General features: G+C 41.2%; 1 protein-coding gene across 2 annotated transcripts; it reads left to right on the top strand.

Annotated features, from left to right (window-relative positions):
- atp8b2 (ATPase phospholipid transporting 8B2) lies at nt 1–26402 on the top strand. 2 transcript variants are annotated; one of them, XM_034874649.1, is made up of 30 exons: nt 1–237; nt 2578–2645; nt 8169–8227; nt 8361–8474; nt 10208–10306; nt 10451–10512; nt 10664–10736; nt 11081–11151; nt 11243–11322; nt 11832–11990; nt 12066–12154; nt 12348–12544; nt 12803–12923; nt 13477–13564; nt 14126–14160; nt 14272–14431; nt 14546–14734; nt 15513–15628; nt 15945–16109; nt 16569–16680; nt 17507–17612; nt 18841–19066; nt 19229–19412; nt 20809–21032; nt 21145–21228; nt 22419–22664; nt 22790–22928; nt 23371–23501; nt 24184–24777; nt 24886–26402. In XM_034874649.1, the coding sequence occupies exons 2-30, from the start codon at nt 2621–2623 to the stop codon at nt 24967–24969; spliced, it is 4032 nt and encodes a 1343-aa protein (XP_034730540.1). In that variant the 5' UTR covers nt 1–237; nt 2578–2620; the 3' UTR covers nt 24970–26402. The 2 variants fall into 2 exon arrangements, with proteins under 2 accessions (XP_034730540.1, XP_034730539.1); XM_034874648.1 differs by lacking the exon at nt 1–237 and adding an exon at nt 4364–4718 and having other exon boundaries at nt 2629–2645.
- The last annotated feature ends 33 nt before the right edge of the window (nt 26403–26435 follow it).

The raw sequence follows: 26435 nt of genomic DNA, 5'->3' as shown, positions 1-26435 counted from the left end.
GTGCGGCCCCTCCCTCCCTCCCGCCTCTCTCCTCTCTCCTCTCCCCTGGCCGGAGCCAAAGCCTCCCTCACCTCGACACGTTGTCTCCAGCGCATCCTGGGTCCCTGCTTCACCCTCCCACCTCACCCACTGACCGTGTACGTCCAGTTCAAGCCCGGAACCTCACCATGACCTCAGCGAGAAGAGCAACGGGGATGTGTCCACCAGAAACCTACTTATAACACCAACTTTAAAAAGGTAGGTTTGGGTTTTCTGAACTGTTGTAGCGCTGGTTATAGCCGGCTCTATCATGTACGAATGGCCGGACGGTTTCAGTCCTACTTTCTCAGCGGAAAATATTGATGTCTCTCGGTTTTTGTTGTGAGCGTGTGTCACTGCGACAAGGTGATTTACGTTTAAGCTGCTCAGTTCATACTGTAGGTTCTAAGTTTCAGGGCATTATAAACCTGATTTTAAAGCCTGACATTAGTCAGAACATTTTCCCTAAGTCAAAGTGAAAGTCATTCATGTCACTGTATGACCCCAGACATCACCGCATTTCCTCTAATCGATGTCTAACGGCCCATTTAGACGTAATTCCATTTCTTGTATAGAAAGTCCAAATTGCCAATTACACGGTGGTTTCATATTCTAGTCTACGATTTGTTGTTTGTTGTTCTGTGCCTTCCAATGAAATCTTGTAGTTTATTCCAATGATACGTCAGAAGAGAGTAACTTAACCATTGTTTAAAGACAGATGTGTTGAGTGTGTAGAGCACCCACCAAGCTGAGCACAGAACACACTGAAGATTATTATAAAAAAAAAACAAAAACAATGAGCAATAGGCAAAAAGACTTAGTCGATTACTGTACAACACACACCATCACAAGAAATATAAAACGAGCCTTTAGAGCAGGCCAATAACATGATGACTCAACTAAGTCATTCCTTGTTCTCTTGCTTCCTTATGAAAGTAACTTTAGTGACCTACATTAAAACATGTAGTTATTTTTCACAGAATGTCATGCAGATACAAGAAAAAAAAGTACATGTGTATCTGTTGTGGTAGTAAATCACAAGAGATTAAAAATCCTGTAATTGAATTACTCCTCAGGAACTGCACTATAATCCCCTTAGAGCAGGCTAAGAGCATACAAGTTTCACCATCTAAGAGTTATTCTAGTCTTTTGCTGTTTCAGTTTAGTTAAGTAGTTGTTAAGTAGTCTTCTAAAATTTGCGTTCATGTTAATAGGATGCTATGCCAATATAATGCAAAATATTAGTTTTAAAAACAATAGACGAGAAAATTAGCAAACCTGTAAAAGGCCCTGAGGTTACATCCACAAACCGCCTCGTGGCCTCACACCAAGAGGGTTCCTATCTACATAATGGCCTACTGTGTCACCAACTGCCTTTACAGGAATATAACAGTACAGATATGCTTATTTTTTGTGATGTTTAAGATGTGAGGATGTTGCACTTCACACATTTCATTAAGGATTTTTGCTGCTCCAAATCCCCTAAAACTTTAGCCAGACTCCAGTGAGAGAGATGATAGGAGTTCTGCCCAGAGGCTAAGAAATGTGCCCAGATATCCAGTGTGTCCCCAGTGTTTCTCACTCCCGGGGTTGCCAGCTTAATTTCATAAGGGCACTGCGGGTCTATAGTGTTATACAAGACAGCAGCCACAAATGGAGAGTGAGAGAGAGGGAGGGATGTGACAACTGAAATATCGGAGGGAGGAGAGAGAACATGGCAAACAAATATCATTGCAAAGTCTCCATTAGCAGTGTAGAAATTGAGTAGAAAGCATGCAATAGAAGAGAAGAGTGTATGACAAGCGATTCTGGAAACCGTAGCTGAAAGCTGATCGGCCCAAATCACATGGAGAGAGGTACAGACGCTCCATCTCAGAAGTATTGATTGGCGGCTTGCTGCCTCGAGCCCCTGTCTCCCATACTGTTTGTACCTTCTAGTATGCACTACAAACCCAAGACTGGGATGTTTAACTCACCTTGCAACCTCATCTCTCATCCTTTTGCTGTTAACCAAGATGAAACACAGTGAGTGAAAGCAGTGAGGTGTGTGATATTAACAGGTCAGCATAAATGTGGGGAGGGGAAAGTGAGAAGATAAGAGTGCTGGGAAAAATGCCGCTCCATTACTCTTTCTTTTCTACTGTGGGAGGAGACTGACAGTGGATCTGGCCTGAGCCACCAGTCCCCAGACACTGTGCCACAGAGACAGATGCAGCTCCCTGCTGAATGTCATTTCCTCATTATGGCACTAACAGACCAAATGGGGTGTGTGTGTGTGTGTGTGTGTGTGTGTGCACGCATGCATGCACGCATGCACGCATGCGGGTGCATGCGCCTGTGTGCCTGGTTGTAATGCCTGATTGATTTTGTACTTTCTCTCTTTATGCAAGGAAAATGTTCTTTCACATCCTGAAAATGACAATTCAGAAGAAAATATTGGTTTATATTTGATTCTCACTTCACCTCCTTTTTTATAATCACTTCAACCGTCCTCATTCCTCAGTGCTTCTCTTTAAAAATAAACGCTACTTCTCCACCTACTCTTCTTTCCCTGTGCAGACAATCTCATGGGCTATAGCAGAAGGACGCTGGTAGAGTGGAGATGTTCAGAAAGAGGCCTCCTCCAGGTCAGTACCTGACACTCAACACACTCATTATTTGTGCATTCATTTGCATTCAAATGTTAGTGGTCCTGGTGGCTTTATGATGGTGAAACAAGGGGTATCTGTTGGCGGGAAAGCTCAAAAGGCCCCACAGAGTCCTGACTTTTAGCTGGTGTTAATAAGTGCTCTTAGTGACTGGATTGCTGTCAGATAGCTTTTAATTACATTAACATGCAGGTGTAAATGCACGCAGGATGTATGGAGGACAGATTCTAATCTAATTTTTCAAACGAAGTCTGGAGTTGTTCAGGGATGCATTAAGAGCATGCTGAGCATGTGTTATAGTAAATGACTTACTCTACTATACCTAATATATAGGCTAATGGCCTACTGTATGTTGGTGGATGTCTAGAGACAGACAATGTCATCACAGCTGAAAGGACTTAATAGAACACATTCTTCCATAACCACATTTTTCTTGGTTTTAAAAAGTCAAGTCAAGTCAGATCTCAGTGAGGATAGCAGCATTATAAGGCCAGTTTTAAATTTAATCTGACTTTTAATATCCACAGTCAGTCTGAATAAAAGATACATATTAATGCCAAGTGCAAAGGGGACCACAGTGGGGCAGTGATAGTCCTACATGCATGGTCGGAGGGCAGAGCTTCAGAGATCTTAGCATCAAGGATGCATTACAGGACAATGTGAACCCCATAATTCACATTTTGACATGGGAATACATTTTACATTTTATAATAAAGTTTGTCTTTTATGCTATGCTGTCATTATGTGCATGTTTAAAACCTGCAAATGTTGATACACTGCTTCAATGTGCAATGGAATTGATTTTTGTTGGGGTTTTCCCCTGTGGATGCAATTTTATAGTCATGAATGCCATCATCTTATACTCTAATACGAGCATTCCTGTTCTATCAAAATAAATAGCCTACAGTTTCCTCATCATGGCTCTAACAGACCAAATGGTCTCTGTCTCTGTGTGTGTGTGTGTGTGACAGAGAGAGAGAGAGAGAGAGAGAGAGAGAGAGAGAGAGAGAGAGAGTGACAGAGAGAGAGAGAGAGAAAGAGAAAGAGAGTGACAGAAAGAGAGAGAAAGAAAGAAAGTGTGATAGGCATCTTTAATGTATCGACACGAGGCTTGCACACGTGCACTGGCACCTGCCTGGCCCAGCCCACTGCAGTGCACCTTCTCCCTTAAAAAACCGGGCAGGAAACTGGACTGCTGCACGAGCCACTTTGGCTCTAAGCGTCACAGCCACGATTCAGCATGCTGATGCTCTTTAGATCCAAAATGGCGCCCGGTTTCCTCATCCAGCGTCTCGCTCAGTTGCGGCGTCTCTGCAGAAGTGATTGCCATGGTAACGTCCGTCAAACCCAGAGCCTAAGTGGTTACGTAATGCTTACAGCGGACAGTGTTTACGTTGTGGATGAGACTTGAGCTGACGGTGCAGACTTTGCACATGGTGCGTCAGTGGATTGATGAAGCTGCTCTGGTGCAGAATGGATCACATTTGTGATTTGCGTATGTGCGTCATCGAGACAAAAACTTTAAAAACTTGACATCCTTTAGGATAGGCCTAAGCTAGCCTACTGTAGGCTATATTTCAAGTCTACAACCTACATATTTAATATTTATTATATTTATTACTCTGCCTAGCGACAGATTAACTGTGGAGCTGCTGATTGGCCTTATTATAAAAATGACCTCAGTGTTTCTGCGGCAGGATAGGAAGAAAACAGAGCAAGGGATGGACCAAGTGTTTGTCAGTGCGTGCGTGTTGAAAAGAAGTGCGTTTGGAGAGGCTATCGAGAGAGGAAGCAACAGAGAGGCAGGGATGGGACGGTGCGCGATTAATCCAACTTGATTGAAGTTGGGACCGAAGCTTCATCCCCGCGTCCTTGCGGAGATGCGGCGGTCATTGAAACAGCGCACTACAAGAATTTAGACAGTGACTGTTAGAAAAGTCAAGATGACAGTGCCGAAAGACATCCCGGACAAATGGTTTCCACTAGTTCTCCCCCTGAAAAGAAAGAAACAGAAGGCAGTAAATGGAGCCAAATCGACAAAGAAGCGGACAGGTATGAGTTTGTGTGACAGTTTAAAGGCTGCGTAGTTGAGCCTAATATTGTCCCGCAGTCTTCATCATCATCAAGTTGTTGTTGATTGTAGTTGTCTATATCTCACTGTTCTTCAAATAAACATAATTTCTCATCCTCATTTTAACGGAGTCAGAGTTTCATTCTTTCTTCTTCATCTCCCTCACCTCATTGAACATGTTTGTGTATGTGTGTGTACACTGTACACCTTATCGTTGTACATGTCTGCGGTTTACATCAGCATACAACAACTACTAAACAGTGGATTTAATAACCGCAAAATGACAATACTTGTCATTCTACATACTCAATAGTCATGTCTTCCCTTTTTCACTGCCAACCAGTGTGTTGGGCTCATTGTCACCTTTGTTATTTTTGTGTTTTCCGTCCTATGTCCCAGGAGATAACCTGTCTGATGCGTTCTTATAATACATCCATGGTCTAATGTGACTCAGAACTCATCGCTGATTAGTGCTGATTATGAATTTGTGCAAAACAAGTGATCTGAATCTGAATTCTGCAGAAGGATGATGTCCTTGTTGTCTCTGCTGCCTGAGACACTGATCAATCTTTCAGGCGCCAGCTTCCGCTGTCACTGCACTGCCTTGTCTGTATCCTTATTCCTTAGCTTAACTATCACAAATGACACTGTGCACCTTCATTTGACCTCCAGCCCAACAGTAGTCTGTCACTGTGTCACCCGCATCGTTTTTCAACAAATTAGATTACTGTGTGTGTGTGTGTGTGTGTGTGTGTGTGTGTGTATGGGTGATTGATTTTGTGTGTGTGTGTGTGTCTCTGTGTGTGTGTATTAAATCAGCCACAGTGAGCAATGATCACGTCTGCACAGAGCCTGGTCCTGATTTAGGTTTAGACATGGCAGTAACAATAGTATTTCCCATTGCTCACTCTGCACTCTTTGGTCATTATTGTTATGACTTCAGTTTGCGTTGTGTGTGTTGTGAAAGTGTGTATCGCTCATGGAGGCATAAGGAGATTCTGGGCTGTGGCACGTGTCCTCACATGGCCAGCCAAGGAGGGGAAGAGTGTTAAAGAGACAGGGATGAAAGAAAACGACTGTTTTTGGATTAGACTACAGTTAGGCTATTTATTCTATGTAAAATAGTATGATGAAAGTATTTAAGTGTTAATCAATGTTTATGTGCTTCTTTATGTCTCAGTTGTTTATAGAAACCTTTCGCTCGCAGCAGAGTAAGCTTCAAACTGAAAGTTTGTCAGTAATGGAGCTTTATAGATTTATACAGACTTGCAGCATTGAGTCTGCGTCAGGGCTTCCAATGCCCTTGAAGCTGTCAGAGACATCAAACACTTAGCCTAATGGGCAGTTTGCTAAAGATGCTCTTGCATTCAGCTCGGGTTGGTCAGCTTGCACAGCTGGGACAGGCACTGCCTGATCCTGACATCAGTGTCTCTGTGCTTACCTGGCACAAGCATCTTGCCCTTTTTGTGGAGGATTAATGCAACTTTGGCACTGCCTGTCTGACACACCTCTCTGGTGAACACTTCCCCCAGAAAGCAACGTAACGACCTTCAGGTAGATGGGAGATGTGCCAGAGGGAAAAGGCAAGATGAGGGACAGGTTTGGAAGAGTTTTAGCAGAATAGATTTTAAAGGATGTGCAGCTACACAAACAGACAAATCTGATATTTTTATGCTAACCCGAGTTTAGAAGAGAGTATATCAAAAACCACCAGCACAGCTGGATGCTTATATGGTGCAATTCAAATCTAACAGCTGTGATATTCCCCCACTCCAATTCAATTTGTACAGAGTAGATAGGAGTCGGGTGACGCACTAAAACACTTTATCTTATACTACAGGTGTATTCCTCAGCTACAGTCTGAAAAGTTCTAAAGGAATTATTTAACAACAAACAAGAATGGTTTAGCTTATTTTTTGAAGAGGCCTATTGTTTATTGTTAGTTACAATGTGATCTGTTGAGATGATTTTAATTAGATTTTTTCATATGTAATATATTATATATATTGCTTTTATATTTTGTGGGGAATATAGCCGATCAATGACCAGGACTACTTAATAGAAATATTTAATGATTTTTTACCTTGATTTGTAAGGTCTTGAACATGCAAGCAAGTTGTTAACATAACAGATGTTCCTGTGTGATTATTTTATCAATAAACATTTTCTCAGCAGAAAATGTATTAAATATAGTATATATAAACATGATCATGATAAATCGATAAAGGCCTAAAATGAAATACTGTACATTTCATTATTGCAGTGTAAAATACAAAATATTAAATATTCAACAATTGTGATAGAGTATATTGTCCACTTGTTCTGTTACATAACATTACCACCTGATAGCTGCTTAAAATGTGAAAAAAGGGAGAGAAATTATACTAAGTTTCTAACTTGACTAAATCCAATTTGACAACAGTCCAGCTGGTCTGTAGTTGACTGGAGCTCATCTGCTGCATTAAATCTGTCTTATAACCTGTAACAACAAAGGTTACAGTGCTGCAGAAACACAGGAAACCACAGGGTCTTTGTTTATCTGTGTATATGTGCTTATGAGGCAGGCCTCTGTAGTGTGATGTCCTTTCCTGTGGCGCCTCATTGCCTGTCAGTCATCAGTTAAAAGTTTGTGGAGGACTTTGTGGTTTTGGTATAGTACCGTACCTCTGTGCAAAACATATACTTTTGGCCCTGAGTGTTAGATCTGCTGCATGTGAATTCAGTACAGCCCTGTGCAAAAACAGGCCAGTCATTTCATTTAAAAAGCAGCCTCATCAATATTAGAGGAGACAGGCCTGGTGGAGGAGGATGGAAACTCCCAAACTACCGTGCTTCAGCATAAACAGAAACCTAAAAACAGCAAGAGGATAAAGGGCAGGGTCAAGAGGGGTGAAAAATAAATTTTACTGTTTTCCTACTATTCTCTATAGATTTAAGTTGTAAGTATAATGGATTGAATGCTTTATCTGTGACTACCTGTAATGGCTCCCAGTAATGCTGTTGACTCATGCAGATGTACACACACATCCAAGGTTTTGAGTTGCATATCTGTTCCATGTTGCACATTTGGCCATTAAAAGACAGAGGCAGCAGATAATTAAAGACCAGAGGTAATTGGTCTGATTATTAGTTGTGGTTTGTCTGTATGTGAGACAGAATGACTGTGTCTGACCCAATGCTAATAACAGAACCTCCAGCAGACTACTCCCGCTTCATTGATTTATAAATAAATTCACAAACATAGTGGACTGTCTGTCTCATTAACTCTGTGTTTGTCCATGTCTTCAGAGGATTTTACTAATATTGAAATTCTTTAGGAATTACAATTTGTCCTGTAATGCACTTTGACAAACACAGATGCAGATGTTTGGGTGCTTTATATATTGTATGTATTTTTGTTTTGATATCATCCTCATTTTGTGTTCTTGCAGAGGAGGAGAGAAGGGTCAGAGCCAATGACAGAGAGTACAACGAAAAGTTTCAGTACGCTGTAAGACAGTTTTCTCCTGTGTATGTTTCAAAATATGGTCATATAATATTAGAGAGAGTGTTTTAATCTTTGAAGCATTTCAACTGAAATATTGTGAGAGCCCGTATAATTTTTTTCCCTCTTCCTCATCCAGAGTAACTGCATTATGACATCCAAGTACAACATCGTCACCTTTCTGCCAGTCAACTTGTTTGAGCAGTTCCAGGAAGTAGCCAACACCTACTTCCTTTTCCTGCTCATACTGCAGGTGAGAAGAGGAGCTAAAGGGATGAATAATTAATGGCATAAAGGGATACAATAGAGGGATGTAGGCCTACACATGGCACAGGGAGAGAGCGAGATAGATAGAGAGAGAGAGAGAGAGAGAGAGAGAGAGAGAGATAGTTGGCTTGAGAGAATTCAATTAATTGAATTTGGCTGGCTGGCCCACACAGCATTTAGAGATTGGGGGAAAACGTGCTATGATTTATTGGCATTTCTTTAAACCAATCACAATCGTCATGGGTGGCGCTAAGCGCCGGACGGAGCAATGGTGCCGCTGCAAAATAGCCTTGGAAGGAACTAGTTAGCTATCTGGATTCACCCTGCAGAGATCTGACAAGCAGTTAACCTTGGTCCTCATAAATTGAGCAAAATTTTAAATTGTAACATAAAGAAGACGGAAGGTACCGGACACCCGGCCAAAAAGAGGGACATCCGGTGGAATTTCTGGTGGCAATCCCGGAAGTGGAACGCAGTGGAGACAGTGGATATAGACTAGGGATAATGTAGAGCAAGCCATTCACCCCAACAGGGTCATGGGTGATGATGCACGGAGGGTCTTGAATCAACCTGAAATGGGCTTCACTTCAGGGTCCTGCATCACCCCTTCAAGGTTCTAATAGGATATTAAATAATTATAACAGGTAAGGTAAAACATATTAGTAGACAGCAATATGAAACCAATGGGTAGCTCAATTGGTAGAGCATGCGCCCATACATAGAGGTTTACCCCTCGACACAGCGGCCTCAGGTTTGCCTCCGCCCTGCGGCCCTTTGCTGCATGCCATTCCCTCTCTCTCTCTCCCCTTTCATATCTTCACCTGTTCTGTATCAAAAAAGGTCTAAAATGCTCTCCTCTTCAAACAGTTGTGCAAGCGTGTGACAAGAAGCTATTTATAAAAGACAGACCTTAACAGGTTTCTGCAGTTAAAGGACCTGAAAGCACAGCCACTGCAGACTTTGAATATATGGAATAAAACACATTCTACCAAGCGGTTCCACATGAACACCTTTTGCAGTCGACTGAGTCACAACTTGCAAAAAGGTTTTAAACCCCAATTTTCACAGTTTTTACGTTCAGACTTTTCAACGTTGTGTGAATTTATCGACAGTTTTGTGTTTGTAGCCAGCAGCCAAACGTGTATGGTCCCCAGAGGATGAATCTTAATGACTTTGGTGATCATTGACTTTTACTCATCCAGCAGGTCAAAATAGAAATTTGTCCAAGACTTTATTTCATGACTAAATTCTCGCAAAGCTAGTGGCATCAACCTCAGCTGTACATTGTGCCTAATGCTAACTTCCAAATGTTAGCATGCTAACCTGCTTATCTAAGATAGTGAACATGGTAAAAGAAAATTGGACCTACTAAACATCAGCATGTTAGCATGCTGCCATTAAGTACAACATGGCTGCTGACTCTTAATCTTGTTGTGTTTTAAGTACCTGAGGTGAAGGATTATATATTATTTCAATAGACTTTTCAATTGAAAATTGTACAACCTTAGTGCTACTTAAACCCACTAAATGAACTGAAAACCTCGTACCAGCACCTAAATACCCAGGATAGTACAGTCAGGTGCACTCAGGTTTTTAGAAGCTGAGCGGTCTGCTGTGGGGATAGGTCCGGGTCAGATGTAGCTATCTCTGATTACACTCAGCCTTTGTGTCTGTTTTCAAACTAATCTGCACATCAACCTTCTCCCTGCATCTGTCTAGTTAATACCTCAGATCTCTTCCCTTTCCTGGTTCACTACCATTGTGCCTCTAGCTCTTGTGCTGAGCATCACCGCAGTTAAGGATGCCACAGATGACTATGTGAGCATGTTTTTTTATGCACCGTACATAAACTTATTTCTAGCAGACACTACTTTGAATGTAGCACACTAACAAGTGGCCTCCTAAATATGGTGGGCTTGACTTAGCTATTGAAAATCTCACGTAGATCTCTGTCTCCTGCAGTTTCGTCATAAGAGCGACAACCAAGTGAACAACCGTCAGTCTCAGGTCCTCATCCGTGGCTCGTGAGTCTCCTGTCTCGTCGTTTGCAACTATGCACTCACCAGGGCTTTTGTTCTTAATCTAAATTTGCTGATTGTAAAATGAACCATTCAAGTTTTTTCAGCTTTTTTGTTGCAAGGTTTTCTTGATAGCAACAATTTTTTGCTGTCTCAGGCTACAGAATGAAAAGTGGATGAACGTGCGAGTAGGTGATATCATTAAACTGGAAAACAACCAGTTTGTGGCAGTAAGTGTCTCTGTCACAGTAATGTACATCAGCACACATGCACAAACACTTGCACAGTGATCGGTAGACTTGCATGGCACATTTTAATTAAGACTACTTTATCTAGCTACCTAGCAGTGGACTGTTTACTTTTTACAGAGGCTATTTATACTGTGTTGTAGACCAAATGCTTTTGCTAATTGGATTTCAGTACAGTATGTTCCTCATTGTTAACTTGTTAACTAACTTGTTTGCAAATGCAAATACTCTCATTTATCATCACTGTGCCATCTGAGCCTTGCTAATTTTGTTCCTGTACCGTCAGTGCAGTGCAGTGGATGTTCAGATATTGTATCTATTTTCAGGCTGACCTGCTCCTGTTGTCCAGCAGCGAACCTCACGGACTATGTTACATTGAGACAGCCGAGCTGGACGGGTCAGAAAACACATGTTATCATAGAGCTGTACAATCTGCAGAAGCAACAGGACACTACATCTGAATTGCTGTTTGCTGTATTATCTTGCAGAGAGAGCAATATGAAGGTTCGTCAGTCTGTCTCAGTGACATGTGCACTTGGAGACGCAAACAACTTGGCTTCATTTGATGGTGAGTTATGAGAAAACTCATCCTCTTTTCTCAATTCTGGTTTGGTTCATCTTCCTTTCTCAGTAATATGTAAGTCAACAGGTTTCAGTGTTCAACACAAACTGTATCCACTTTCACACCCTCGCACATAAACAGAAAAAGACTAAATGTGCACACACACACTTTCTTCCCTCCCATGCCAGCATTGAACGACAGCCTATCCTCACACTCCCACTAGTCTCACACAACAAAATACTTTTGTGTTAGCACAGCATGCCCACACACTCTCCTAACCTGCTGCAGAAAATGCATAACTATGACAAATCAACCCACACTTTGCCTCGTATCAACTAATGAAAGGTGTGTGATTTGGCCTTTGTCTATGACAACCGCATGACGTCACATGGCTGATTAATTATACACTACATCAAACAGCTAAGAAAACAAACCCAATACTTTAATTGTATTTGGTGAACATGTATGATAGCATAGCATATGATTTAGAAATTTATGTGCTTGTGTGTGTGAAGGTGAGGTCGTCTGTGAGCCCCCCAACAACAAACTGGATCGTTTCTGTGGTACTCTATACTGGAGAGACAAGAAATACACCCTAACCAACCAGAACATGCTGCTACGGGGATGTGTCCTTCGCAACACGGAGGCCTGCTACGGCCTGGTCATCTTTGCAGGTCTGTGTATATTTGTGTGCGAAAACATGAATGTGATGTGTATAGCAGGTCTAACTTTCCCTCTTTTTGTCTTAGGCCCAGATACCAAGCTAATGCAGAACAGTGGTCGCACAAAGTTTAAGCGTACGAGCATCGATCGCCTGATGAACACTCTGGTCCTCTGGGTAGGACATCCCAAACCTCTCACTTTCATGGCTCATACTGTCACTATTTCAGGACGTGATCTCAGTGGCATGAATGTAGTTTCACATATCTCTGACATATCACATATCTGACCAGAGATTCACATGTAAGATATCTGATTGTACTCTTTCTATCTCTGTCTGTGTTGTTTCGTCATCGGTGTGTTTCCATCAGATCTTTGGCTTCCTGGTATGCATGGGTGTGATCCTGGCTATAGGTAACGCAGTGTGGGAGAGAGAGGTAGGCTCCTTGTTTCAGAGCTATCTGCCCTGGGACCCTCCTGTGGACAACTTCCTGTTCTCGGCCTTCCTGTCCTTCTGGTCCTACGTCATCATTCTCAACACTGTGGTGCCTATCTCTCTCTATGTCAGGTGAGGGGAAGTCCAAGTCCACACGAAAAGTGTGTATATTAGAGTGATAACTCAAAGTTTTTACATTCACTATTCCCTGACTAGCGCATGGGTGTGAATTGCTCTGTGTGCCACTACAGGCTAACCTAAAGTACTGACCAATGAGAATGCTGTTCACTCTTTTGTGAACGTGTAGTTTTGGAGAACCTCAATTTGTTCAATGACTTTTACTCTACTGCCATTGTAACCATTTCCCTTTCTCACCTGTCTGTGTGTCAGCGTGGAGGTGATCAGGCTGGGTCACAGCTACTTCATTAACTGGGACAAGCAGATGTTCTGCTCACAGTGCAACACACCAGCTGAGGCCAGGACCACCACTCTGAACGAGGAGCTGGGCCAGGTGGGCATCAACACTTAAAATACAGCAGTACCTGTGTGTGATATTGATATTTCATTTATTGATTTTTTTATGATTGATTTTTCTATTCTGCCCTTCAATCCAACATTACTCCTAGTGCATATGTAAATAATCGTACATTCTTTCAAAAATGCATTTCTATTACTTTTTCCATCAATTTTTCAGTAACCAAATGAGGGAGCCACATGTTTTTTTCTTACTCCACAAATGCAATGCACCTGCAGACTAAATGGAGTCTAAATTCAGAGACAAGGAGGCTTCACATCTTTGTTTTCGGCTTATATTGTTCAGTATAAGCAGTCAAAAGATCCTCCATCATAAAACCATTTCATGCATATGAATTAGATATTAGATATTCCCTTATCACAAGTAGAAGACAGTTTTGGTCCAGTTAAAGTTCCTTATTTTTATTCCATAATACGACAATGTTTTTAAAACATATCTTTAATCTTGCTTTTAATTTACAAAAAAAATACAACAATTACTTTGTCTGTGTAATTTTAAATTTATTTTTACAATTAAACTATTTTCCTAGGTTGAATACATCTTCAGTGACAAGACTGGAACTCTCACTCAGAACATCATGAGCTTTAATAAGTGCTCCATCAATGGACAGACTTATGGTAACACACACACAAACACACACACACACACACACACACACACACACTAATACACTAAATGGCCACTTTATTAAAACACCTATATAGTCTTTTGCAATTAAGTGCAACTGTTCTGGCATAAATTCAATATTTACGAAGTTTCTAATGTGTAGTTTTTGTTGACATTGTTGGAAATTAGTAATTTTGATGTTCCTTTTTTGTTGAGGACACAGTTAAAGTTGGTGTTGCACTGGTTTTTTTCCTCCTTACCTACATACATGAGGGGGGGAAATATTAGAAACACCAAAGAACATGATGCAGTCTGGTGCACTAACGGTGACCTGAATAAAACACGTAATTGAACTACTGAAACACCTCTGTGACAGTGTCAAAAATACCTGAACATTATAGGTATCATAAAAGCAGACTTTATAGTAGAACCGCTATATCGTATTGCATTAAATTGTACAGGTGTCCCTAATAAAGTGGCCACTGAGTGTATTTACCATGCACACAAATATATTAAATACACAACAAAGTCTTATGCATGTGTGTGCGTGTGCGTGTGTGTGTGTGTGTTAGGTGAAGGAACAGATCCGTTGGGACCTCAGCCAAAAGTAAGTAGCCTTTTTTTTTTTTACTGAAACACACATTCACATGCATCCATATGTATGTTTGCCTAGTTTATGGTGTATTATCAAAGTCCCTAATTCAACATTTATTTTCAGAGGTTGGACTTCACTCCCTTCAACCCCCTGGCGGACCCCAACTTCTGTTTCTATGACGACACCCTGCTGGAATCAGTGAAAGTGGGAGACACACACACTCACAAGTTTTTCCGCCTGCTCTCCCTTTGTCACACCGTCATGAGTGAGGAGAAGAGCGAGGGTGAGTGAGGGCAGGGGTGAGAGGAATCTGGGGGGTTAAATGGTATTAATGACACCAACACACCATCTATCTGTTTATCATCCAAGATTTATCATCATTTTTCTCTCTTCTTAGGAGAGCTGTTTTATAAGGCTCAGTCTCCAGATGAGAGCGCTCTAGTGACAGCAGCTCGAAACTTTGGCTTTGTGTTTCGCTCCCGAACACCTGGGACAATAACCACCACAGAGATGGGACGACCTGTCACCTACACTCTGCTCGCCATACTCGACTTCAACAACATACGCAAGAGGATGTCTGTTATAGGTGGGCAGTGATCACCATTCTCAGTTGACAAAAAAAAAAATTGGATTAAAACTAAATCTGGGTGAAATAATTACCTCATCCTCAAAGGGACAACTAGGTAAACCATTTTATCATATTTAAAGGGACTTTGTTGTATAATGTGTGTATTCTCCCTCATTTTCTATTGCCTGAAGATTTTTCATTTATAAATATTATGTACATATTAGTACTTATAAGTTACTATAGGCTACGACAATAAGCACTTTGTTGCAGCAGAAAATGTAATGTTGGCTGTACAGGGACATAACATTCAGGTGAAAATCCCTTTAAATCTGGGATCTTGGACTTTTTACATTCTTCTTTTTTACTTTGGATTCCATTAATACGAATTGGCCTTCAGAGCAGTGAACGCATCTGATGAATTGAGCTTTATATGTTTAAATCAAAAATATGTATTTAATTCATGATCCACACTCCTACAAACTGACAGGTGATGTGCTATTAGTCATGTTTACATTTTTTCCCTTAGTGAGATTTCACAGTGTGTTTCTGTGATCGGTGCTGGAAAAATTCCCAGAAATCACTGCTCATAAATCACCCTACTTTGGTCTAGTAACAGAGCAGCGAGACCACGAGCACGTTAATACATCAGTGCATCAGACAGCCTATGTCACCCACTGTATGCAAGAATGACATTTGTTGAACATGAGAAAGAGACTGGTAATTTGAAGGTGATGGAAGAGTTCTATAGATTTCTTGAAGTATTTTATCTTCATTACACTCTGTTATTCATTTTCAGTACGTAACCCAGAGGGCAGGATCTGTCTGTACTGTAAAGGAGCTGACACTGTGCTGCTGGAGAGACTTCACCCTTCTAACCAGGAGCTGATGAATATCACCTCAGACCACCTCAATGTGAGTAAACACACGATAAGCACATTAACTCATGGATGGATGGATGGAGCTATACTGCCATCTAGTGTCCTTTAATCTGAAAAATGCTGTAAGTGTGTAATCCTTTATTCAGCATCTAGTTTTTTCCTGATCAGATACTGTATATAACCTTGACACCTTGGCTGACACTGACAGTTTTGGCCTAAATTTGGACCTAATAATTGGGGAACACAATCAACCTAATAAGACTTCATTGTTTCTTCTCATGTGTACCCTCATGTCAGAATGGGCGTATATGTTTGTGTTTGTACATGTCTGTATATATATTTGGCTCTAGGAGTATGCAGCGGATGGTTTGCGGACGCTAGCACTGGCATACAGGGACCTGTCAGAGGACGAGTGGGAGGCATGGTCAGAGAGCCATCGCTGCGCTGACAAAGCGGCCAGCTGCAGAGAGGACCGACTGGCAGCGGCGTATGAGCAGATAGAACAAGATATGATGGTTAGTGACTTGGTCTGAGACTGTGCATACATGTGTGATGCGTGTGTGTCTGACTTTCATTTTCTTTGTGTGGAACATTACAGTAAGCCATTTGTTTTTTTGTGCAGACTTCCTTCTGCAAACAGATTACAAAAATGGCACTGTAAAAAAAAAAACTTGGTTTTTATTAGTTTCGTCCGGACCCAAATTGGTGAGGGGAATTCCATTTTTTTACTGTAGCTAAACCACACTGTCAGAGCTTCTCAGTGCAGGATGTTGTTTCATTGATGGTTATTTAAAAGAGAGGAACTGGTAAGCCAGTTTAAGTCATAAGTTAAGTAATTGTTTGTATTCCCTTTCTGAATTCCCTAATGGTACGATAATTGGAATTTGTGTGTATGTGTGTGTGTGTGTATGTATGTGTGTGTGTGTGTGTGTGTGTGTGTGTGTGTGTGTGTGTGTGTGTGTGTCTGTGTCTAGCTCCTGGGTGCTACAGCTATAGAGGACAAGCTGCAGGAGGGCGTCCAAGAGACCATTGCTGTCCTCTCGCTGGCTAACATTAAGATCTGGGTTCTCACTGGAGACAAGCAGGGTGAGACGCACACACTCTTACACACTTTCAGTTTCACTTTGTTTGTACGCAGTTGTTGAAAAAGCCCAATAATTTGCACACACAAAAAACAAACAAAGAGAAATTAAAGGGTAACACCTGTCCGCAACATTGATGTGTACATACATTGTACACGTCCAGTTTACATAACGCTCTTACGAAACTTTGCTCTATGAACAAGTCTAGTGCAAACACACTGAAAATTCTCCAGAATGGTCAACATAAAACAAGGCAAACCTGCGGATTTCTAGAGATGGACCTATTACATTCTACTTAGATTAAACCAGCATGCATCTTGACAGTTGTTTTACATGTTTTTCTTAGTGAACCTCCAAACTGTCACCCTCTGAGAAGTAGAAAGGCAATATCAATATTGTGTCCCCTAGACGAAAGAATATATGTTGTGTGTGAGCAGGGGCCAATCATCAATAAGGTCATGTCCATGTCCCAGCCATAATTATGTAATTGATAGTTGTTTTACCTCATCCTAGGTACTGTCCTTCTTTGTATTGTACTAATTTTGTGTATCCCTCTTTTCTTTTCTTATTCTTTATTAATTTGCTTTCTATCTTTCTTGTATTGTTTTTATTAATGATGATGCGTTAACCTGCCAAGGGACTACAGATGAAAATGTGCTTTTTTGATAACTCTGGCACATTTACCCAGGCAGTGAAATTCGACAATTTTTCTCACATATGAATAAAGATTTAAAGATGTTCAACTTGTCAATCTGGCACCTGTTCTCTTTATCATCAACATGTTGAGCTGAAATGATTCTCCTGTAACCCTCTCTCTTTCTCTCACATAGAGACGGCTGTCAATATAGGTTACTCCTGCAAGATGCTGACAGATGACATGACCGACGTGTTCATCATCAGTGGACACACTGTCCAGAGCGTACGGCAGGAGCTCGGGTCAGTCTGTCTGCCTTTCATTCTATTTGGTGTCTCTGTTTCTCTTTACTGTAGGATCCACACTGATCAACAATGACAAACGGCAGGCGTTGATCAGAAAATAAGAGAATACAGAGTTACATTGTATACATGTTTGGAGTGGGGTAGGTGTGGAAACAAAGTGTTTCAACTACTGTTAAAAAGAAAAGTGACTGAAAAATATCAAATGCTTAACCAAAGCTTTGATTTAGCCGCTGCAGTTAAATTAACACATGAAAACAACCAAGCTACATGTATCTAAAAGCACAACCCTACAAATATATTGTACTGCCTGCTCCAAAAAGTGTTTTATAAAGTCAGTAATTAAGAGCTACAATAATTATAGTTACATAATACATACATAGTGGTTTCTTTCAAAAATAAATAATCTACCATTTCTTGTGTATAACCAGTTTGTCAAAGATTGTGTCCTGTCAATGACGATGTTATTGTTGGTACGTGTGCAATACTCCAGTCCTTCTTTTGATTTTTACTTGTTTTTGACTCCATAAGGAACTCAATGACTTATGAGTCCATAGATATTGCTCGCTGTGTGATTGATGTTTGTGTGACTACTTCTGTACTGCATGTTGTATGAGTTCACACTACATTTCCCGTTAATCATGTCACTTAAAAGTTTGACGATTGCATACTACAGTTCCCGTAGCTTATGTGAATTGCAAAAAGTTGAGAGTGAGATGTATTGCCATTACAATTAAAGTTGTAAGGAACTTACCAGGGTGAGCTCATAGTGCTATGGGAAAGACAGAACAACACACAAATATGCATTCTGATGAAACCTTAATGTTAAAATATTTTAAAATACCATATATAAAGAAGACATTAAGCTAAACAAAATCTTTCTTAAAGTGCCAAATGTTTACCATTCCAGAGTCAAATAGTCAAAACATATATAGCAAAGCAACAGCATAACGCCATCAAAATGTTTTTCATGTGGAGCACCGCTCAGAGCTCTACAGTGATTTGGATGATGCATAGAGGTAGGCCAGGGGCCAAAGCATCAGCAATAACTTCAGGGTCCTATGTTTGTCTCTTCTTTAATTTGTTTTCTCAGCTGTCTGTTTTCCTTCTCTGCCATTCCTCTTTCACTAATCATATTTATTCCCTACATACTCATGTTGTGTTTGCTTCTGGTTTTGTGGCATAGACAAGCCCTGTTGATGTTGGGTTTGTTTGTTTTCCTCTCCAGGAGGGCAAGGCAAAGGATGATTGACCTATCACGAACCAGAGATGGAGAAAAGGAGGAGGAGATGGAGGGAGGTTTCATGGAAAACGGGTTCAAAGAAGTACAAGAAGGAGATGGAGGAGGAGGGAAACAGCTGCAGTGCCCTCCTCCTTCTGCTCTTGCTCCTCCCTCCAACCTCATGGACAACATCTCTGGAGAGTTTGCCCTCGTAATCAACGGTCACAGCCTGGTATGAATAACACCCCCCCGTACCCTGTCAGGAAATAATGAGTTTCTAAAACTGCCCTAACCACACATTTTCTTCTTAAAATAATGTTCTTCCATGGCTGCAACTCAGAGTCCTTAACATTTGCCCGCAAACCTCTTATCCCTTCCTTCTGTTCTTTTATAGGCCCATGCACTAGAAGCAGACATGGAGACAGAGTTTGTGTCGACGGCATGTGCGTGCAAAGCCGTGATCTGTTGCCGAGTCACCCCGCTGCAAAAAGCGCAGGTGGTGGAGCTTATCAAGAAACACAAGAAGGCCGTCACTCTGGCTATAGGAGATGGAGCAAACGACGTTAGCATGATCAAGAGTGAGTCGTGCAGACATGGATGATTGCTTTTCGGAGAGGGGGAAGTGTAACAGGATAGGTTTTGAGACAGAGAGTAAAGAGAGAAGTTGGGTTTAGCCACATGGGGGCCAGTATCTAGTTGTTAGTCTACCTGTTGTTACTAGTGGTGATGAAGGTTGTGTGGAAATGTGTGTTGCAGTAGGTGTGCTGTCCTCATCAAGTAAGAAACTGATTTCAAAGTGTCTTCAATGTGGTGAGTGAGTGCCCCCTGAACCCTACTGGCCCGCAGGTTGACCACTCATTATGCTGTGTAGACAAACATTCAAACCCACAGAAATGTATTTTTAATTCAAGTGGAAATCCCAAACATGCAAAATATGTCAGTCTGTACTTTTTGGAAATGTGTATAGAATTATAAAGAAGACAATATGGAATATTTCCATTTTATGAAATGGTGCAGCCATACAAACATGCAGTCTAAGATGTTATTGAAACTTTAAAGCTGCTTATAAGGGGAACGAATGGTTTGGTTAATGTTCTGTTTCTCTAAATGTGTAATATTCTGTGTTTTGTAAGTGTTGCTTCACTTTGTGTGTTTGTCTGTGGATGTACGTCATGTTGGCATGTACAGACCTATGTGTTTCTTCAAATTAATTTATGCAAGTACAAAGCAGAAATACAGCCAAAACAGCAGTAATGGGTGGGGTTGGTTCCCATCCTGTTATTTATGGTCTTCAAATCTCAATCTTTTTTTAATCTGAACCTCTTTTGAATAAGGCATAAAAAAGGTTAATTTACTCTATGTATATACTTTATACTCTATGAATTGAATTTAATATATATACAGTACATATATATATATATATATATATATATATATACATTTTATATGTACTTTATATATAGATATATATTATACCAATTACAAAGAGCAAATTGTGGGTTGCTAGCTTGCTACTTGGTTTTTCTAGCTAGCTCTTTAGGTTTTCAGGAACCTCCAATTGACTGTTTTAAATCCTATCATTTGAGCCAAAGATTTTTTTTCCGTAACCTGGAAACACAAAAGTTGTAATCAATCAATCTACTTTCACATTTGTTTTTACAGAGATTTAGATGAAAATATTGATACCCCTTTCCTTTTTATTAGGAAATATGAAGCTTGGCTTCACATAAACACTGGAAACCTGAAATTGTTGAATGATTTTTGACCTTTTAATAAATACATTAGTTGCAACTTACAAACCTTTTATCAAGGAGGCCTTATTAGAACATGGTACTATTTTATCAACATGAGTTAAAATGCATTTCTTATAGTGTGGAGACAATTCGCCTTAAAACTCCTACAAAAAAGCCAAGAACAAAAGCCCAGCAACTGATTTATGTGCCTACTTTTTTATACCTCTCTCCACTCCTTCAGGTGCTCATATTGGAGTGGGTATCTCAGGTCAGGAGGGAATCCAGGCCGTGCTGGCCAGTGACTACTCCTTCTCCCAGTTCCGCTTCCTACAGCGCCTCCTGCTGGTGCACGGCCGCTGGTCCTACCTACGCATGTGCCGTTTCCTCTGCTACTTCTTCTACAAGAACTTTGCCTTCACCATGGTGCACTTCTGGTTCGGCTTCTTCTGTGGCTTCTCGGCACAGGTCAGACAGTTGAGCTTATGAGAAAGTCTGTATGTCAACAATCAGGGGTTAGGAAATTGTAGTGATATTCACTTTGTCTGCATTTTTAATGTCCATCTCCTCTATCTTGTAGACGGTGTATGATCAGTACTTCATCACTCTCTACAACATTGTCTACACCTCCCTCCCTGTGCTGGCCATGGGGATATTTGACCAGGTCTGTTCAAAGACACTGTGCATACTGTATTCTTTCCATTAAATTGAAGAACCACATAAATGTTGGTGAACTCTCTGTTGCGGTTCAAATCTTCATCAGCCAGAACAACAGAACATAAAGAAAGATGTAGCCATATGTTTTGCTACACTAGCAAGCAATGGCATTATTGGCCTTTTGGTCATTCCACCACTGTGGACCAGACTGAAATAGCTCAATTATTGGAAGAATTGCTATATCATTTGGTACATACATTCATGGTCCCCAGAGGCTAAAGCCTACCGTGCCAATATGAGGTTGACATTCATAGTTTTGATTGAAATGTCTGAAAAACTGAATGTATTCCCATGACATTCACAATGACATTCTGGAAGAATTGTTATAACTTTGCTGAACACTGAATTTTTCTACTAGCGTAATCATCAGGTTGAATTTTTTATTTGTCCACTACTTTGATTTTTGAAAAAAAGCCTGCAAACTAATCACAATCCAATTGTGTATCTATGTTCCAAGGGTCTTACAGTATGTTCCCCAGCTGAATATCCTCTTCATGTGATACTTTGAGGAGGCCTTTCAAATGGTTTTATGTTCTCAGCATAGTTTTTGCCCTAAGTTAAATGTTCAATGTATGTTCCTCTGGGTCATTATGGTAAAATCAACTACCTACAGCTTAAAGCCTATTAATATTACACTCTTTGGAACGAACCTATGTACATTGATCCACATTGGCTGAACCAATGTGTATTCAAACTGCATTTGAAATGTCCATCTCCCTTTTTTCTTTTTAAACTGTGAACATAGCCTTTAACAATCTTTTGCAAAACTAAACACAGCCATGCTAGACTAAGCTTGAATAGGTACTTGAGAATACAGAAATTATTAGACAATTTTCAGCTGCACTTTCTGTTTAGTGTTGAGTGCTAACCCTCTCAACTAAGATGGTGAACATGGTCAACATTATACCTGCTAAACGTGTCAGCATTCTCACTGTAAGTACTTTATGTTAAACTGCTGGTGTTAACATTAACCTAAGTACAGCCTCACACAGATGCTAGCATGGATGTAGACTCTAGAAATTGGTCATTATTTTATGAAATATAACAATTCCTGTAAATATCTGTAGTTACGACCACAGAAAAGCAAGGAAACCTCAGTTTAGTAAATGCAGCTCCTCACTTCCTCTTTTATTGTAGGATGTTCCTGACCAGAGGAGTCTGGAGTATCCCAAACTGTATGAGCCTGGGCAGCTAAACCTCCTCTTCAACAAGAGAGAATTCTTCATCTGCATCGCGCAGGGCATCTACACATCAGTAGTGCTGTTTTTTGTCCCCTGTGCCGTCCTGTCCAACGCCACTCAGAGCACCGGAGTGCCCCTCGCTGACTACCAGACCTTTGCAGTCACCACGGCAACAGCCCTGGTCATTGTGGTCAGCGTACAGGTGAGAGAGGCCATAGTGGTGTTAGCTTTCCTCACAGCTTGCAATCTCTATTTTAACTCTTGTTGGTTCCATCAATTTGTATTAATTGTGTGTTTTTTTACATATTTGTCTGTGTGAATATGTAGATTGCTCTTGACACAGGCTTCTGGACTGTTATCAATCATGTGTTTGTGTGGGGCTCACTGGGCTTATACTTCACCATCATGTTCGCGCTGCACAGTCAGACCCTCTTCAAGATCTTTCCAAATCAGTTCCACTTTGTAGGTGAGTCCCCTCTTCTCTTTATTTGTCTGTCACACACACAAACACACATGGGAAGGTCTGACCAATACTGAATTATTCATTTTTGATAAGCCAATATCAGACAATAATATTGTCTCTTTGATAGAGAATGTCTTCATTACGTTTACTGTAGTCAACTGCTGAAATAATTTCCCACCACCAGTAGGATCATCGTGTAAAGTTGCCTAATATTCTTGTGTTTACAGTGTGTGTGTGTGTGTGTGTGTGTGTGTGTGTGTGTGTGTGTGTGTGTGTGTGTGTGTGTGTGTGTGTGTGTGTGTGTGTGTGTGTGTGTGTGTGTGTGTGTGTGTGTGTGTGTGTGTGTGTGTGTGTGTGTGCGCGTGCGTGCGTGCGTGTTTTAACTCCTGAAAGATATTTCTTCATGTTTATATGTGTGTTTGTATGTTTTTGTTTGTGCGTGCAGGTAGTGCCCAGAGCACATTATTGCAACCAGTCGTGTGGTTAACTATTGCACTGGCGACTGCAATATGCATAGTTCCAGTTTTGGCATTCCGCTTCCTTAAGGTGGATCTCAAACCTCAGCTCTCAGACACGGTGAGAAAACATACACACTGATGTGTCCATCTTCTTCATTGTCAATGTCACGTCTTCCCAACAGGTCAGTTTCAAACTGGTCTCAGCCAATGATTAACTGCACAGGTAAAAAACATTTCAACTGAGTGTGTGTGTGAGGATAAGTGAGTGCTTATCGTCACTGGCCCGCTCTGCAAATATTGACTTGACTTAATCAGTTTCCCCTAGTTTACACAAGTTACTTTAGTATATGAGTATAAGCTCAGTGTGTCGCCTTGACAGTCATTATGTCTCAAGTCAGCTGGGCATTTAAATAGAGCCCCTGTCAAGTTGAAAAGTGGCAAAGAAAGTTTTGTTTGTGTGTGTGTGTGTGTGTGTGTGTGTGTGTGTGTGTGTGTGTGTGTGTGTGTGTGTGTGTGTGTGTGTGTGTGTGTGTGTGTGTGTGTGTGTGTGTGTGTGTGTGTGTGTGCGCGCGTGCGTGTGTGTCTGACTTACAATTTTTTTTTTTTAAAAGCTCAGAAATAACTACAGTACATATAATGATAAATAATAATAACAGCAGATACAAGGCACACAGGTGGAAAAAGAGTAAAAACAATGTTGTCAATGGAAACAATGAAAGAATTTTGCAACCTTAAAGGACAAAAGCACATTCCATTAACTTAGCACAAAGACTGAAAACAGGTCTCTAATCCTTTCTTAGGTGCGCTACACTCAGTTGGTGCGACAGAAGAAGCGAAAGCCGGTAGGTCGTAGCGTGGGAGGTGCCTGGTGTGGGGTGGGCAGTGTGTCAGAGGGCCGTCTGGGCGCTCGCGGCTCTAGGAGGTCAGGCTACGCCTTTGCCCACCAAGAAGGATTTGGAGAGCTGATCACCTCAGGGAAGAACATGAGGCTCTCATCCTTGGCCCTGGCCAACTTTGCCTCCAGACACAGCTCCACCTGGATCGACACACTCCGCAGGAAGAAACATAGTTACGCTCACACTCCTCCCAGCGCCTCGGGGGAGTCCAGCCCAGCACCCAGTTGTGTCTCTGTGTCGGTTCCGCCGCTCTCAAACTCCTCGTCTGTTCTAGGCGGCACACAAGATATACCCATCGAGGAGGAGAGAGGCGCAGCACCAGTCCAAAATACACAGACTGTTGCTGCTTCACCCACAAAAACCCCTCCAGCTTCAGCACAAGCTTCAGAAGAAGCTGCACCTCAGGCCCTCAATCCTGGTGTCCTCACCCCCGCAGCAGTGAGGGCCCATGGGGGAGACTCACCTGGAGGCTGGACTGTCACTCTGGGCACTGTGCAGGTGAGCTGCTGTTACTTCCCATTCAAGTCTTAACAACCACAATGAAACAGTTACAACACATCTAAAACCATGCATACATATCGACACAACTCTTCCTCTCTCCAACAGGAAGCTCTGTTTGGTTGGAAGACTCGGACCACTGCATCCAACAGCCCACCCTCTGTTGCCAAGGAAACCGGCCAGATTGAGTGAAACATTCAGAATAAATGGAGGAATTGCTTGTCCACTACTGTCCATCACATGTTTGCACACACATACAGGATGTGTTGTGTGTTTTCCTGGAAAGAAACTGTGACACTGAGAGCACACGGACTGTTATAAACAGCTTCTCAGTCTTCTCTCTGACTCTCGATTAAAGCTTCTATAATAAATCACATAAATCCCAATCATAGGAAGAAGTGGCACATCCTTATGACATGGACTTTGCCAACCATGAATTAGGATTGAATGGAAATAGACATGTTCCGACAGCATATGATAACTGTCTTCATGTATGACCGGAACGTCATGAGATTTACAGTATTTAACTGAAGGAAAGCAGCGGGTGAAGAAACAGTTAACCTACTATTAATGATCTAAAAGATTGTTACAACTTGTTATTTCAAGTTTAGCCTCACTCACAACCAAGTTTAGCCTCACTCACAACCAAGTCACGCAGCATCTCTCAAAATCAACAATGGGTTGAATAAATGAGCAGAATAACAAGACTCTCACTCAGTGAAGTGCCGGCATTATTATCTGTAATTGTTTTTCTCCTCCAGCCTTTGTGTTCACTATAGTTCTCAGTGAGAACGGTGCTTTATGTTTCAGGACACTCCAAGACTGTTGCAAGACTTGTGTCCCTTATCTCCCACTGATCTGTTTTCCTACTTGTTATACCTCTACTTCATGAGTTTTCCTTTCTTATTTTGCATCATATTGATGTGTTTTATAATGGCCTAGTTGAGTTGCTACTCAAAGCAAGCTCTCAGTGCTTTTCCTCCTCTTTGCAAGTTTTTTTATTATTATATTTTTGGTCTGACAAAGGGCCAGATCATGTAAATATCTCCTACCACCACAGTCTGAGAATGAAAAGACAAACTGCCACTGGCTAACTTTATGTAAGACCTGGGAAAAGGGCAAAGAAACTCTGAAAACCAGAACGGCACTAACGGACATTTAAAGGTGATTTGTCGAACAGTGTTACACTTCAGTAAAGTGCTTTAAATGTATATCTGTCCACGGATAAAGGGAATGTGTTTAGGAATAATCATGCCTTAACAATGCCAACATTGTAGTCCTCTAAGCTGTTTCTGGTTTCTGATCTATCAATCACAGTACAACATCTCATCTGTGTTTGCTCCTAACTATTACCGTCCCCTGACCCGGATTAGGGTGAGAAAATAAACTAAGTTGCGTAACCAGAGGAACGATATAAACCTGGATCTGTTTTTACAGTCTTCAACAAAGCAGCTCTCAGATTGAAGATACAACAGTAAGCTAACATGATCTGCAAAGACGATGCTGGAAATGAATGTACTGTACAGTATTTGGTCCCATGAATTGTTTAAGATCTATTAGTGTGGAACACTTAGCTGTTGAAACCGTGGTCAATAAACATGTCAACTCTCTTTCAAATGAGAGAATCAAACTGTGTCCATGCAAATGTTATTTCAAGC

Source organism: Etheostoma cragini, chromosome 6 (assembly GCF_013103735.1).
Source record: "Etheostoma cragini isolate CJK2018 chromosome 6, CSU_Ecrag_1.0, whole genome shotgun sequence".
NCBI classification, from domain to species: domain Eukaryota; kingdom Metazoa; phylum Chordata; class Actinopteri; order Perciformes; family Percidae; genus Etheostoma; species Etheostoma cragini.
Note: the sequence above shows the minus strand (reverse complement) of the source record. Positions and strands in the feature narration are given on the sequence as shown.